Source organism: Corythoichthys intestinalis, chromosome 5, assembly GCF_030265065.1.
Source record: "Corythoichthys intestinalis isolate RoL2023-P3 chromosome 5, ASM3026506v1, whole genome shotgun sequence".
NCBI lineage: Eukaryota > Metazoa > Chordata > Actinopteri > Syngnathiformes > Syngnathidae > Corythoichthys > Corythoichthys intestinalis.
In genome coordinates this window covers 38,387,708-38,403,306 of record NC_080399.1, presented here as the reverse complement: position 1 = coordinate 38,403,306, position 15,599 = coordinate 38,387,708, and the positions used below count along the sequence as shown (strand labels likewise).

Below are 15,599 nucleotides of genomic sequence, written 5' to 3'. Positions count from 1 at the left end.
AACTAGCAATAACAAGCGCATTATTTATGACGATTACAGTATGTCCCAATGAAATGTAACATAGATGACAAACTAGGGGGTCGGTTTTTGTTTTTTTTAATCAGTTGCTGGTCGCATTATATACAGTAAAGTGCATCTTGTGTGTCATTAAGGTTGCGGTGGTAAATTGTCCCACTTCCCACATCTTATGTTTAATGTCATCATCATTATTATTATATTAGTAATTTTGAATGCGAATGGTTATTGTCCGGGTGTAGTCCGTCTTTCGCCCGGAGTCAGCTGGGATCGGCTCCAGCACCTTGTGATGATAACAAGGATAAGATGGATAGATCAGTATTGTATGATTACATTTTTACAAATTATTTTAATATCATTATTATAAATCCAACTCTTCTCTTAAAATGATTGGGAAAATGAATGAAAATAAAATCATTTTGAAAGGACCAAATTCATTATTTGAATGACACAATCAATAAGACATAATATTAAATGCTTCAGCTTCAAGTTACATCCGGCTATTTTTATGACTGCGCCTGCGCATATGCGCTTTCTTTAAGTTTTGGCCTCTTAAGGGTCTATCCCCAAACAGTACTATGTAAGGTCCTTCTTTGATTAATTTTCGTCCATAAAAAATTATCTATAAATGCTATAATTATTTTATTGTGTATTTTAGAACTTAGTTACACAAATCAGAATTTTTAATCTGCCTATGTTAGCATTATTCCGCTATTACACGCGTTTTCTATGGTTCGGTACTGTGAGACGCTCCCTATACTGGTTGAACAGTCCCATCATACCTCGCGTGGCCAACGGCTCTCCCAACCGAAAGCTCGTTCAATGAATTTTCGTCGTTGCTCTACACTGGTCGATTTCGTGAAATACTTTGAAAAAAGCCCGGCCAGGCAAGAACGTCGAAACGCTCTTATGCCACAGACGTCACCGTCCTTCACTTTGTTTGACTAGGGCGTCGGAGCGCGCGTTCCTGGGCTCGTTCCCCTCGGTTTTGGTCGTGGAGGCAGGGGGACTTACGGCGCTGGTCCCGGGATGATGATGGAGCTCGAGTCAACCAGTAACAGGGGTGAACTAGGAGCTGTGGGTGACCCGCTGCAGCCACAGACACCGAGCAGGCATGAAAAAAGTCTGGGACTCCTCACTGCTAAGTTCGTAACTTTGCTGCAAGAGGCCAAGGATGGAGTTCTGGATCTGAAAGCTGTGAGCGTGCCGAGACAGTCTTTGTTGTTAGCTAGCACATGTCATCTGCTGTCGTTCGCTTACATGCAGTGTTTGTTAGCCTTCCTCTTATTTTAGCGCAGCCACACTTTTGGTCATTTTCGACTCAAATGAGCTAGGGCTACACGTTCGTGTAAACATTCGGGATAATTTGCAACGGAAATGTTATGATATTCAGGATTTAAAGATCGAGAGCTCTGCCTTGTTCAACTTTTCCAGGCTGCCAGCTGCAGATTTTCAATTGACTGCGATAAACATCCAATCCATTTAGATTGAAAGTGAATAATCACCGTCAACCGTCACTCTTTCGCTGTCAAAAGCACTGTAGTGAGATCATTCAATGCCAAAACCTCGTTGAAATATTGTGGACGTCCACTGCCGTCAGTGGCAGTTAAAAAGTAATTTTTTTTGCAGTAGCAATAAAACTGTTACATGCATGTGCTATGTGGAAATTTTGATTTAAAAAAAAAAAAGGGGGGGGGGGGACTCCCTTTGGTGCATACTGCAAATGTCATGTAGGCGAAACATACGCCACAACAAGAAGGGCAAAAACAATCTTGAATTATTTGTTAAATTGCCCGCTATAAAAACTTAATTTATAAAAATCAATTCACAAGTCACTTCCAGCTCTTCCCATGAAGTTGAGAGGGTGAAATTAAGAATCTCAAGTAGACTCTTCCTGAGTCTGTGAAAATAATCGTTAGTTGAAGTCCTAGATGTTATCGTGTGGGTGCTATTCAAGCCTTGTGAGGATGCACCTGCAAGCAACAGGCAAAGCAAAGACTTATCAGCACACAGACATTTTCCTTGTAGTCAATGTTTTAATTATGCCCCAATCTTGCTACAACGCTTGTGCCAGGAAGGAAGTTGAATAACGGCTTTTTCCAAGTTGATTTCAAGCCACATAATTTTTCGATGTATAGTATAAACAGCAGTCTCGGTGCTAGGCCTATATGAATGATGTACATGATATGCCAGTTTTGAGAGTATTTTTTTTTGTTTGTTTGCGTTATGCAAATCAGGCTGCAGACACATTGGCGGTGCGGCAGAAGCGGCGGATCTATGACATCACCAATGTGTTAGAGGGTATTGGGCTCATTGAGAAAAAGTCCAAGAACAGTATCCAATGGAAGTAAGTATGGGACTCTATTATGTTGTTGGCACTTGGGTTACATTTAAAGTTTTTCCCTGTGTCCAAACTTAAATAATTTTGAATAAGTAGCAACAAGTTATAACTGTTTTTGATGGTCTTTGTCTTTCAGGGGTGTGGGCCCTGGTTGTAATACGAGGGAGATAGCAGATAAGCTTATTGACCTGAAGGCAGAACTTGATGATCTGGCCATCAGAGAACATGAGCTGGACCAGCAGAGAGTTTGGGTGCAGCAAAGCATAAAAAATGTCACAGACGACTCCAACAACAGTCCATATCCTTTTTATTTTCAATTTAGGTATGAAAATGCCGTTTTGCGTGCAATGAATATTAATCTTTCTTCCGTACTGCTAGATGGAAACATGGCTTAAATGAGAATTTCTGTTTTGTTTTGTTTTTTAAAAAGTGTCTTGACCTTATAGAGGAAATGTAATCCTTTTTTTTGGTTTTCTCCAGTAGACAATATTTTAAAAATAACCAAATTTCATTTTCTGCTGTATAATATTAGGGAAAAAATAAAGGTCAGTATTTCCAGGAAGTAGGCAAAATTGTCGTGAGCTGCCATTTTTAAATGCTGATTCGTTTGTAGCCACTCAAATGGATTTCAGATAGACTGCATCACTCATGATGTCAAATACATAAAAAAAATTTCAAGTCTGTTGCGATGGCAGTGTCTTTTACATGCAAGCCGTCACTTCTAAAGATGCATTTCCAAATATTTTATTCAAACAAAAACAATAAATGAAAAGGAGAATGTGCATTGGTTCCTACTCTTGTTGCTGTAGTTTAATCTTTCTTGCCATACTTTCATTTGATGTGGCTATCTGCTGCTCCCAGTCTACTGCTATGCAGCCGCGCTGAAGTAGTGTCACATATTTTATTTTGAAAAAGGACCTAAAGAAAAGGAGAGGGCAGTTTCAGTATGCCACAATGTTTGGCTAAATACATTATTAAGAACAAAGAAAGGCAACAAGCAAGACGGGCAAAACATAAGTGGCAACAGGGGGTACCATTTCGCCTGGCCAAAGGCTTTCGTCTGTATCCAAAATGGAAAACTGAAAGAATGTGACTCCAGAAGAGGTATAATAACTCTAAGATGGGTGCACCTATTTCTTTTTTGCTTCTGTATATCTGTGTGCGTATACAGACTGTTTATGATAAAAATAGTTTGCAAGTATGATAAATTATTCGTTGAGGCTACAACAACAAATCGATTAATAAATTAGTTACTAACTGATAATCGATTAATAAAGTAGTTGCCAACTAATTTGATAATCGATTAATAAATTAGTTGCCAACTAATTTGATAAGCGATTAATAAATTAGTTGCCAACTAATTTGATAAGCGATTAATAAATTAGTTTCAAACTAATTTGATAATCGATTTGTGCCGGCAGCTATTAGCAGTAGAGGTGGGACTCTTGGGGCACCTCACGACTCGATTGCGATTACGATTCAGAGGCTACCATTCGATTATAAATCGATTGTTGATGCCAAACTCCCACCCCCCTCAACAGAGTGGCACAGAGCTTAGTGCTCCTGCCTCACAGTGAGAAGATTCACACATCACATATGATGGTGCTTTTAGCTGATGTTAATGTGTCGTACATTAGTTACAAAAAAGTACAAAAATCCTCTCAGGCTTAAATAAACTATTTCAGTATCAAGTTAACAGTTCAAAACAGTAAATAAGATACTCAAGTCTTCATTTGGTATCAACAGAATTGTAGCATTTTGCAGAAATATAATGTTTATCCAACCAAAAGTGCGCTCAGGTATAAATGAAAGAATGTGTACTGCTACTACAATACAAATGGCTGAAAAATGCTTTTCTGCTTTTTCAGTTGTGTAAAAATGAACATAAACATTAACGGGTTTCCCTCAGGTACAAATAACTATCTAGAAAAAAAACAAAAAACTAGTCCTTTTGCATCCAAACCTAGACAAAATATATGCAGTGCAGTTCAAGTCTGTTTAGCTATTGAGAAAATTCAATGTTCTTGTATAAGAACAGGAATTGATCAGTGTGCCCAGATGAAAGTGTGCTGCGTTGTGCTTTGACTTGTGCAGTCGAAAAAAACAAGGTTCGGCGTGTGGGCGTAGCAAATGGCTAAAGTTACTAGCTTATTTTTTATTAGTTATTAGCTGCATTGTCTGTAACAACAAAAGTGTATTTCTTGCAATGTTACATTCATTTACAGCACTGCTTAGCAGCTCAACCATATTAGCACCCGTGTGGTTTTCATGCATTCCACGTAACGGGTAGTCTGTCTAAATTCGACAGCGATGGCATGATTTCTACGGGACTGCCGTGTCAGTGAAATAGCTTCGGGATGGGATGACGTACCTCGGCGCTGAGCCAGCACCGTTTACTGTTTCACCCCTGATTCCCAAATTGAAAGCGATGCTTGAAACGAACAGAAAATAGCGCTGGCGTGTCGCTTACACTGATTCTTCTCCCAATCAAGACACTAAATCTAATGGTTGTCTCGTCAACCAATACACTATTTGAGTAAAGATTCATCGCTCGATATAGGAACTTCATTTGCCATGTTAATTTCACCCACGGCTCAAAATGGAGAGCGCGCAGCCTTCTCTAGCATTCTGACATCCTGGCTGGCAGTTATCTTTGGCATCAAAGAACTTTTTTCTCTGTTATTATAGTTTTAAGAAAATCCTGATTTGTATATTAAGGTTCTTTAAGCAACCATCTTTGACATAAAGGTCATTTGTCCAAAAAGATTATTATTGCTTTAACATGTTTGCACTATGGCATACGTGAAACATGAGGACCTCTGCGGAGCGTTCAAAGGTAGTATTTTGTTAAACTCCTTTGTATGTGTCATTCAACCTGAGACCCCAAACATGCCATCGCTCATTATGCATCCTTCCTCAGGTGACACACTTCTTGCAATACGCGCTCCCAATGGCACTCAGCTAGAGGTGCCCAGGCCAGATGCTGTAAGTACTGTGCATATCACGTTTCCCCAAGTCCATCTTCTGCCCCATCTGTATAGTATATGTTCTTTCGTATGTATAAATGCAGGTTATGAATGGACAAAGGAAATACCAGATCCGTTTGAAAAGTTCTTCTGGCCCGATTGAGGTTTTACTGGTTAACAAGGACCCGTCCAGTGCCTCTCCAGTTGTTGTGTCCGTGCCTCCTCCAGACGATGTACTTCAGAGCCTTCCGGCACCAACATCATCCTCCCATGTCCAGACGGCGGCTTTAGTAGGAGCTTGTTTTGCTTTTGGTTTATCAACTGTAGACAAACTGGATTAACTTTCTTTCCTGCAATTCTCAATTGCTCCCCCTAGATTACTAAAGCAGTTCCAGAACCTATGAAAACTGGTTCTTCTAATGCATCAGCCATCACTCAATCAACCTCAGGGATAGGTGAGTAACAAAGCTTCGCATTTGTCTTACTTTTCATTAAGAGGGACAGAATTTATATTTACATTTTTTAACGATTGCTACACAGTCAATTACATTTGAATTACACTTCCAACATTATCTAAGTTGACACTCTTGTTTTTTTGTTTTTTGTTTGTGTTTCAAGAAGCAACGAGCGCCACGCCACTCAGTCCCACCATTGCTGCCCCTCCTGCCATTTCGCAACAACTTCAATCATCCGCCTCCTTGGATGGATCTGTGTCGTCATCAGCTTCCACAGTCTTTGAACCAATGAAGTCGGACCCATCTGAATGTAAGAATGCCTTTTCGGTCAATTTTTCAGGTTTTCTGTGCTTCACTGTATCACGACATGTTACATTGTCTTTTTTCCTGCAACCAAATGGGTATTTCAGTTTAATAATACAATTTAGAAGCCAAAACATTCTTTGTAAAAAGTACTGAAAATGTGCTTCGTTTTTTACGGTAAGGGGTGTAGTTAACAAGAGTAACTAAACCATGGCGCTGTCAAAACAAAATTCAGTAAAAATCTTAACTTTGCGATTTTTTGTTTGTTTGTTTTGTTTTTAGAAATTTTTATTTTGTGGTAAAAATAAAATGCATATGGTTAAGTGACTCCTTAATATTCTACCTACTGTTGATGAGGATCCACATTCATGTGGTTCTCATGCTGTTGGGCATTACTTATCACTTAATTATCATACTAATTGAAGTCCTGTGTGTTTTTTTTAAGAAGTTGGGCTTTAATTTAAAAAAAAAATATATATATTGAATTTAACTTGCATGATCCTAGTTGTAGAACCCTGTCATCATTGTGTGATTCTGTGAGAAAAATGTTGAAATATTTCTGTCTATTATTACAGTGCTGGACTTTCCCAAAGAGCTTTCAGAAATGTTTCATCCAACTAAAGGTAATGACGTTTTTGACCTTTTTTTTTTTTTTTTGATGGGTGAAGGGGACCTAAAGAAAGAATTCATTTTGGACACAATACCCATTCTTTGTTTTGCAGAGATCATGAGTGGGGATTTGTTGGACGACTTGATGGCGTCAGAAGGTGAGGGTGTTTGTGTGTGTGTGTGTGTGGGGGGGGGGGGGGGGGGGGTACTAGTCGAGTATTATAATGCGTGTTGCTGCACTCAAGCCTGATTATATCATTAGCTTACGTGGCACGGCCTAATACATTTTTCTTCGTTTTCTGCCTTTAGTGTTTTCCCCTCTGCTGCGTCTGTCACCTCCACCAAGTGACCATGACTACATATACAACTTGGATGAGACAGAAGGCTTATGTGACCTCTTTGATGTCCCTATTTTAAACCTCTGACCCAAAGACAGACGGCACTGTGGCAAACACATTCTACCCCCTTGTTCCCCAAAGGTGAGCATGAAACAGTTTGAACCGGATCTGGGTTGACGGACTCTTTTCAACGGGAGCTCAACCTGAACTCTGTAGTTCACCACTTCAACCACATGAGGAGAAGACCATCAAGATCAAACAATTGTTTTCTCATCTTTTCCAATAATCAAAACAACTGAAAAAGTCTATTTTTGGATTATTGTTTATATGTATGTAAGTGTTGCATTCAAATATGTACTTGCAGCTCAATTTCTGAAGGCTTAATGCCGGTGTACATATTATGTGAAATGTTTATGATAAAGTCAAGTCCAGTGTCTTCAGGAAAAAAAAAAACTATCAGGTTCATTGACATGGCAACATAATGGAGCGCGGCCTTTATCACCAGACACCTGCTCACACATGGCTTGAATCGGAAGCAACTGATTATACATATATGCACTCTTGTACATAAAGAATATATATTTTGTTTTAGCAAACAAGTGTATTGTCTAACAATCTACATTTGTAAAATAAATAGTTAGCAAATGACGATACCAGACTCAAACATCTTAAGTATTTTAATCATAAAAATGTTTTTTTTTTAAAAAAAGTTATTTTTTTCATAATCAAAATGGGAAACTTTCAATAAGTTACATCAGTTTCCCTGATTTCTCTACAGAAGAAACATGCAAAGGACCAAAAAAATAAAACGGGGATGGGTGGAATGTTGACATTTGAAAACTTCTATTCTCTTAACTCCCCCCCTTCGATAGTAGAAAAGTGCAGTGTGTTTTTGGAGAATTTGGATACATATATATATATAAACGGCTCAAGACTTCAGCTTAATGTGCTTTATTTTCAAAGTCCTTGCAAGTCTTACTGCTATTTATATGTATCATAAGATTTTTGCCGAACACCAACTTCCCTCTGCTTTTCAAATTATGATTTGCCTTGCAGCTATGTCGAGTAATTGTCATGTATTTTGTTTTGTTGGGTGTAAAAAACATGTTTATACTCCTCATTTGTGCCCAGAAAAGTAGATTTTTTTTTTCTAGTATTTCTGAAATGCTGCCTTGTTTTTTTCCACCTTTTTGTAAGTACTTGGGACAAGCCTGCTGTTTCTGTTCATCCCAATTGTCATAAATCTAAATGTTGTAGACTAAAATCTGGTGCATTTTTATTTCCTTAGACACTGTACATACCCGAAATAGAATGGATTTGTTGTCTGCTACATATCTTAAAGGATTGTTGTGACAATTTGAGGCTCTACAAATTAAAATATATGGAATTTATCGCCACTACTTGCTAGATCATCAAAGCATCCTTTCTCGATGCACTTTACATCACCACAGCCAGAGTGGCTGTTTCTTATTCAGTCCTTGACCGCCAGCCAGCCATTGTTTTGCGACTAATTCTTCAAATATACCAAGAGTCTTATTAGGGCGTTAAGCGCTCAGCACGACTGGATGAATAAAGTTTGTATTTGTTTAAATTGACATCTGGCTAGCTGTACTGCATCAAATAAAGTTTGTATTTGTTTAAATTGACATCTGGCTAGCTGTACTGCATCTATGAAACTAAATAAACACTGAAATTGTGTTGGGATTCATATAGCGTCCGGTTGCCATTTTGTGTATATGCGTTGTGGAGTCGAGGTCATGAAATCTTTTGTTCAGTTATGCTGCTCCTCCTGATACTGGTATTCACAAAGTACTGCATGTGTTTTGTTAGTAAATTAAGAGTAACATTTATATATTTAAAACATTAGAAGCCAAGGACGGGAATAGAAGTCAAATCCTTTTTGACCAGGAGAGTTTGGCAGTAAATGTTGCTGTCATCTACCCAGTCAAGCTCGTCGACAGGGAGGGTCCCGGGCCTCAGGACCATAGAGTCCCCTGAATGACCCTTAATTTATTTTACTTTAAATTCACATATTTCTTCATTTACATCATTGTCTGATTAAATATTATGTTCTACTCGATATATACTTAAAAACTTCAACATATTTCAAATGTATATTTTTTCCTTTTCTTGCACAACCCCGCTCTGGTGCACTCAAGGCTACACTACGTACATGCCCTGAAGCAGGAAATTAAAATCTGTCATTGTTATAAACTCTGAACATGGCGAGTCGTTCTAAATCGGGTGCGCACATTGTTATAAACTCTGAACATGGCGAGTCGTTCTAAATCGGGTGCGCAGAAAAAAACAAAGAGATGAAGATCATAGAGGTGAACCAGAAAAAAATGAGGTTTTTAAAAGGGGTACAAGAAGCTAGAGAATTAGGGCTAGAGTTGGCTGTGGACAGTGATGTCGGTAAGCGAACAACAGCCGCTAACACGGAACGGTTTACATTCGCGATCACCGTGACCAAAGGCCGATTCAAGTCTGTCACCGGCCGCTTGTAGCCTATTGGGCTGCGGTATGAGAAGACATGCTGCTCGCGTTGAGCAGAGGACAGAGAAGGTGATGGGAGATCAGGGATATATGTTAGTCTGTGGGGAGCAGGTGCGCGAGGCTGAACAGACTCTGGTCCGGCGGCTGGATTTATCTTGGGTTTACAACCCACTGTGTATTATAGCAAACGCTAATACCAATCCATCACCGAAACAGCACAAACGAACCTGTTAACAACCTAGCGATGCTTTCCATTGAGTGTGAGCTGGCTCAAAAACTGGATTTCACTGATGTTATAAATGACTTTGCTGTCAAAAAATCTAGGCGCATCACTGTTTGAGGTCTTGATAACCCCAGGGATGTGGAGGGGGCAGGCACAGGATGTTTACTTATACTGTTTTGTTGCTTAGCAGGCAGGCATAGCACTCTCAGTTGTATTGAATTGTAGCCTACATGGGATAATTGATGGAAATTGTTTCTTTATATTGTGTCACATCACATTACGGTCTGTTAAATTTAACTGTCCATTTCAAATAATTTGAAAATTTACACTGTCATTGCTTGCAAAGCGTTAAAAGTAATGCGTATGTTGTCGTGACAAGCCAGTGAGGTGGGAGGGGGGCCCAATAATTGTCTCTTGTCCCCGGCCCCCTGCAAGTCTGTTGACAGCCCTGCACTCAGTTATAATTGGTTGGACGTCTATTGCCGTCAATGGCAGCCAAAGAGTTAAACTGCGGAGATGTGAAATGCTCCATAAAATGATAACTAATGTATTTGTCATAATTAGACATGTCATTGTTAAAAGTGAGGGTATGTACATGTCGTCTAGCACGGGAATTGCTGACGTTCAACAGCTTCCCAGAAAAACTTCAGGGAGGCAGCTGGTTCACGTCCATTTATGAATTTAGTTACGTGAAACATTAATAAGGTAGTGAGCAAGAAAATATTTTACAAAGGTGCTTAATATAATCAGGATTGCCCTAGTGGATTCTTATATTTATTTTGCAAGTCAATATCTATCGGACTGAAGAGGAAAACTGTCTCGTGAAACGTGATCTGAAACTGTTTCCATGGCATGGACGTTCCTAACTTCCTTTTCAAAAAATATTTTTTCAAAAGTAATTTGATGTCATTCATCGTTTCAAACTAAAGAGCCCTGAATCGTGTTAGTTTAAACATATGCAAATTTCAAAACTCAATTTTGTTTCAACTGATGTTAAACACTAGGAACCGCATCAAGTTTATGCATAATTTAGGAAGGCTCGTGTTGGAGTTTTATTTTGAAATAAGAAACCGGAATGATGTGTCAAAATCGGGTGACTTTATTAAAAAGAAAATCTTTTTGCCTGAGCTTTTAACTAACCCGGAACTTTTTATATAAACGAAGTATTCAAGAAAGCACGCCTCTGAGTTCTTTTGCTGATCTGTTTTTTAAATTTTATTTTATTTTATTTTTTTACGAATTGCGGTCATTTATCTTTGAGTGGAGTCTTTGAAAAGCCTGACTATGCTCATTCTGCGTGGAGAACAGACCGCTGCAAATGTCTCTCGCTAGGAGGGCAACGGTTCCTACGGGAGAGAAACACTCTACTTACATTTTCTAATCAGGTAGGACGCATTCTTCTTTTCCTCCCAGTTCTTCTGCAAGTTGTGCTAGTGTTTTAGACGCCTGTTCCTAACCGCAACCTGACATTTGAATTGACATTTTATTTTCAGTTTCCCTCCTCACTAAAAAAGTTGACGACATATTTATAGCCACACTTTTAACCAAACTGGACTGCAACAGTTGTCAAAATTGCAATAACCTTAAAAGATATAACATTCTGACCAACTTTTAAGCGTGCTTAGAGTTGTATTGTCGGTTTACAACAAAATAGGACAATATTGTGTTTAATATTGTTTTGGTTATGTGTATGTGTAGGTGGTGGTAGCCTGTCAGATTAAAATGTTGGGCAGCTGAGAGCCCCCTCCCCTACATACACACAATGGGGAGGCGATGCGTTGGGGGGGACGTTGAGACACACTTGTCCACTAGCCAACAAAAGGTCTACAAAGAATTACTTGTGGCATTATTAACAAAGCAACTGGCCATGGAAGAATGCACCCACACTCACTGACAGATGCTGAACATGTCATTTTACATTTAATGCCCCGTGAATAGGTTGTGCAGTAGCGGTACTGAGGTCTTATTGTCAATTGATGTTATAACAGGACCTGTATCATTCGATGCTAACCCAAATAATTGTTCCATTCATATTCCAACATCTTAAATCAGACATGTCCAAAGTCCGGCCCGGGGGCCAAATGCGGCCCGTGGTCAAATTTCATCCGGCCCCCCAGCCTCTGTCAAAAATCAATACTGCTACCAGCATATGAAGTAGCTTACACAAATGCTGCTCCTCATTTACCCACTAAAAGGCAGCGCTCTAAGCAACATTACGCCGTGTGACCCTTTACTTCCCATTTTGTAAAATGGCGACAATCAACAAAAAAAGGGAAAGTTGACTGCGACGGCCGACGATTCAAGGATAGGTGGAATTTGGACTACTTCCTCACTAAAATACGCAACAACTGTGTCTGCCTCATTTGCAGAGACAGTCGCTGTTTTTAAAGAGTTCAATGTGAGGCGATATTACCAAACAAGACACGCTGACATGTACGACAAGATTACAGGGAAGATTCGCAGCGAGAAATTGAAGCAACTTGAAGCTAGTTTAATTTCACAGTAGCAGTATTTCATTGGAGCCCAAGAGTCGAAAGATAACTCTGCAAAGGCTAGTTGCGAGATTGTTAAAATTATTAATTAAAAACAAATAATAAAGCAAATGTGACACACAGAATGGCGTGATAAAATTTGCTTAAATATATTGTTCTACGTAAAGGACGGTAGCCAAGGTCGGCCCCCAACATTTTTACCTCACCAAATCTGGCCCTCTTTGCAAAAGTTTGGACACCCCTGTCTTAAATCATCGGCTGCCATTGATGGCGATAGATGTCTAATCCATTTGGATTCGGAAGGGTTGGCAGTGAATGATCACTGCGAGCCCTCCCAGTCAAACAGATTGTACATCCATTGCAGTACAAGCAGCGTGTTTTCTATAGACAAGTTTCCTGAGCGAAACATGGATGGTGCCATCTTTGACATTTTCTGCTACGGACTTCCGGTTTAGACAGAACAACATAAATTGCGGTTGAAGTAAGTTAAAACTGCAAAATCAAACCAGAGGAACCCACGGAATCTCCAAAAAGGGATTCAGCACGACGTAGATGAAGCTCCAGGACTTTCTGTGTTGTGCGTTTGTTCTTATCACTACGTTGATTGTTCGTGGACAAAATTCGAACAATCTGTGCAGCCTGTGTTAACATGAGGTGTAGATTGATACGTCGGCCACTTGAGTGACCAAAATGAGGCAAAATTACAAATAGTATAACAGTTGCCGAATGCAGAAGGCTGCTGGCACAGATTTTGATGTTGCAAGGAAACAGTACAAGGTATTGTTCATCTGTTTAGAAACTTTAGATTATAGTTATGAGCTCATCACACATGTACATATAAAAACACTAATAGTATGCCATTCTTTTTTACTTCAGATATTGATCGCAATAAAACGTTTGGACAACATGATTCCATTTGTTTCTTTATTTAAAACAGTAGTTCTTAAACTTGGTTCAATTGAACCCCAGGGGTTTGATGAGTAAGTCTAAGTGGTTAGGTGAAGATAAAGAAACACAAAGCCCTTTTTTCGTACGCTGATTAAATCTTGGCAAAGTGGCTTTTTAGACTAGGTTTTGGACTGGTTTTCTTTCAATTTACATTTCTTTTAACTGCTAGTCCTTGAACTGATGGGAGGAGGAACTGGTTTGCTCAGTGGAAGGTTGACTCGCACTTGGTATGAGGGAATACAACAGACCAATGGGCAGTGTGGTCTAAAAATTTTTAACTGTTCATAAAACATGCTGTCAAAATGAGAAGAATTTTGAACGGGAATTTGTTAAATTATTAGCTTGCTAGGTTAGATTTTTGGTTTTCACTTTGAAAAAAATTGCTTTAATATTTTCGGTGAATCCACATTTGAAGCTTTTGGGGTTTGGTACCTATAGCAAGGTTATGAGCCACGGATTGAAAGTGATTGGTGCATTTGCAAAACAGGTCAATAAATCACAATTAATAAAATTATTAGAAAAATATTAACAAAGGTAAGTCGAGCCTTCCATCATCAAAGTTGAATGCACGTAGTGTCGATATGTCCATCAACGTACAGTAAGTGTTGTTGTGAGGCACATCAAGATGTCTTCCCTTGCCTTAGGGCCCAAATACACCAGATGCATGATCGTTGCGGTTCCGGTCCGTTTCAGTGTTTACTGCGTGCCCCGCAGTAAGTCAAAAACAGGCAAATCATACCGGCTGCGCTTGGCTGCGGTCCGCCAACTCCGTTCCCTCGTGAGCGTTCGCGTGATCGCGCGCAATAATGTGCCATTTAAAACAACGAAAAACACACGTAGTCTATACTCATCAGAGAAGCAGAGAGAGAGCACATTTTTCTTAATTTGCATATTGATATTTTAGTTATGTCTGTCTCTTAATTCCAGATTGACTGCATCATGTTGAGATCAGGGCTCCGTGTGTGTGTGGGGGGGGGCCTATTATGCTCTTGGTTGTGTTGGTGGGTTTATATCTTTGTGCACATTTAAAATTTATGGCACATAACATCTCATAGAGCTGTTACAAACAACTGTTAAATAATCTGTAATATTTATTAAATGGATTGCGGATTATATACTACACGAACTAAAAAACAGCGTACTTGGAATTGGTGTCTCAACACTGAAGATTCCTGTGCCTAGCGCAAACTGTTGGTTTTTCTATGAAAAGTCAAGTACTGTATAATGTAGGAAAGAAAGAGAAACGTTTTGAATAGACCACCAGGTCGAAACTTGTGGTTGTCTCTATTCTCTTTCGTACTTTTCCCCCTCGACTCTTTCCCCCTCGACTCTATATACAAACCAACATTGTGTGTGCGCCGGGCACGAGAATTTCTGCTGTGGAACCACTTCCAGATACGCTGCTTTTTTTTTTCTCCCTCTCTCTCTCGCTCAAAGTTGTTAGCATGTCCTGTGTTTGATATCATTGCCAGAAAAACACATATAATAGGACCCCTTGCAGCTTCCCTTTTAATGCTGTCCTTATAATAACGATCTGCTGCATCGTATATCACTTTGTGACTTTCCACCTCCATGATGAAACGTTCTTCGTCCATGTTCGCTGGTGTTTAAACTGTGAATAAGCAACTGGGCTGTTACGTCCAGGCCCAGCTCCGCCCATTTTGTCGGATGCGTGTCCGGCAAAAATAGAAAATAGCCTATACCATCTGGCGGGCTGCGGCATGCCGGAGATGGTTCGCAGTCACTCCGGAGCACTTACGCGGCCGGTATACGTTGAACAATAGGATGTAATGGGAACGGATTGGCTCCAGCATTATTTTTTACCGGAGTCGGACCGGAACCGCAACGATCATGCATCTGGTGTATTTGGGCCCTAACAGCGTTTTCCATCTGTAAACAAACAAACAAAAAATTGTAACACTTCCATTTATGCACTTAGGGTAAGAAGCCCATGTATGAATTGTAGTAGTTGAGTGTTTGTTTTCCATTTCTTCATCGGTGTAGTACTAGATTTAGCTAAGTTAATGATGTCTCAGCGGTGACGCAAAACACAGAATTGTAGTCAAATTGAACATAATTGTGCCATCCTACACGTATTGATTAGCAACAGGCTAGCAGCAGATAGAATGTTTTGCAGCCACAGCAGTACAGTAGTTGTAGTAAATAATATTAAACATCATCATAATTCTTAATAACAATATCAAAGACAGCAAGTCATTTCATGCGCAAGATTTTAGCTTTAGTATTTTTGGAACACTGGACACATGAAAATGCAGGGATAGGAAGAACATACCTTCCATAACACAGCGGCAACATGGCTACATAAACACTCAGTCTTTGTGGTGGCATGGGCTTGGTTCCAAATCTGCCTTCATGAACATGTTGTCCTCCCATGTCGTGATGATGGCTGATG

The 15,599-nt window shown here is 39.6% G+C and overlaps 2 protein-coding genes across 4 annotated transcripts in view; both read left to right on the top strand.

Annotated features, from left to right (window-relative positions):
• Window positions 1-789: 789 nt before the first annotated feature.
• e2f4 (E2F transcription factor 4) lies at window positions 790-8,673 on the top strand. 2 transcript variants are annotated; one of them, XM_057836900.1, is made up of 11 exons: window positions 790-1,212; window positions 2,253-2,362; window positions 2,493-2,654; window positions 5,149-5,192; window positions 5,277-5,341; window positions 5,427-5,612; window positions 5,699-5,777; window positions 5,944-6,087; window positions 6,656-6,703; window positions 6,803-6,847; window positions 6,999-8,673. In XM_057836900.1, exons 1-11 carry the CDS (start codon window positions 1,045-1,047, stop codon window positions 7,112-7,114), a joined length of 1,167 nt encoding a protein of 388 aa, XP_057692883.1. In that variant the 5' UTR covers window positions 790-1,044; the 3' UTR covers window positions 7,115-8,673. The 2 variants fall into 2 exon arrangements, with proteins under 2 accessions (XP_057692883.1, XP_057692882.1); XM_057836899.1 differs by having other exon boundaries at window positions 5,941-6,087.
• Window positions 8,674-10,849: 2,176 nt separating this feature from the next.
• The window catches only part of elmo3 (engulfment and cell motility 3), a 49,309-nt gene continuing 44,559 nt past the window's right edge, over window positions 10,850-15,599 (top strand). For both annotated transcript variants that reach the window (XM_057837411.1, XM_057837410.1), the window contains exon 1: window positions 10,850-11,131. The gene's annotated coding sequence lies outside the window, so the exon portion shown is untranslated. The remainder of the gene's footprint in view (window positions 11,132-15,599) is intronic.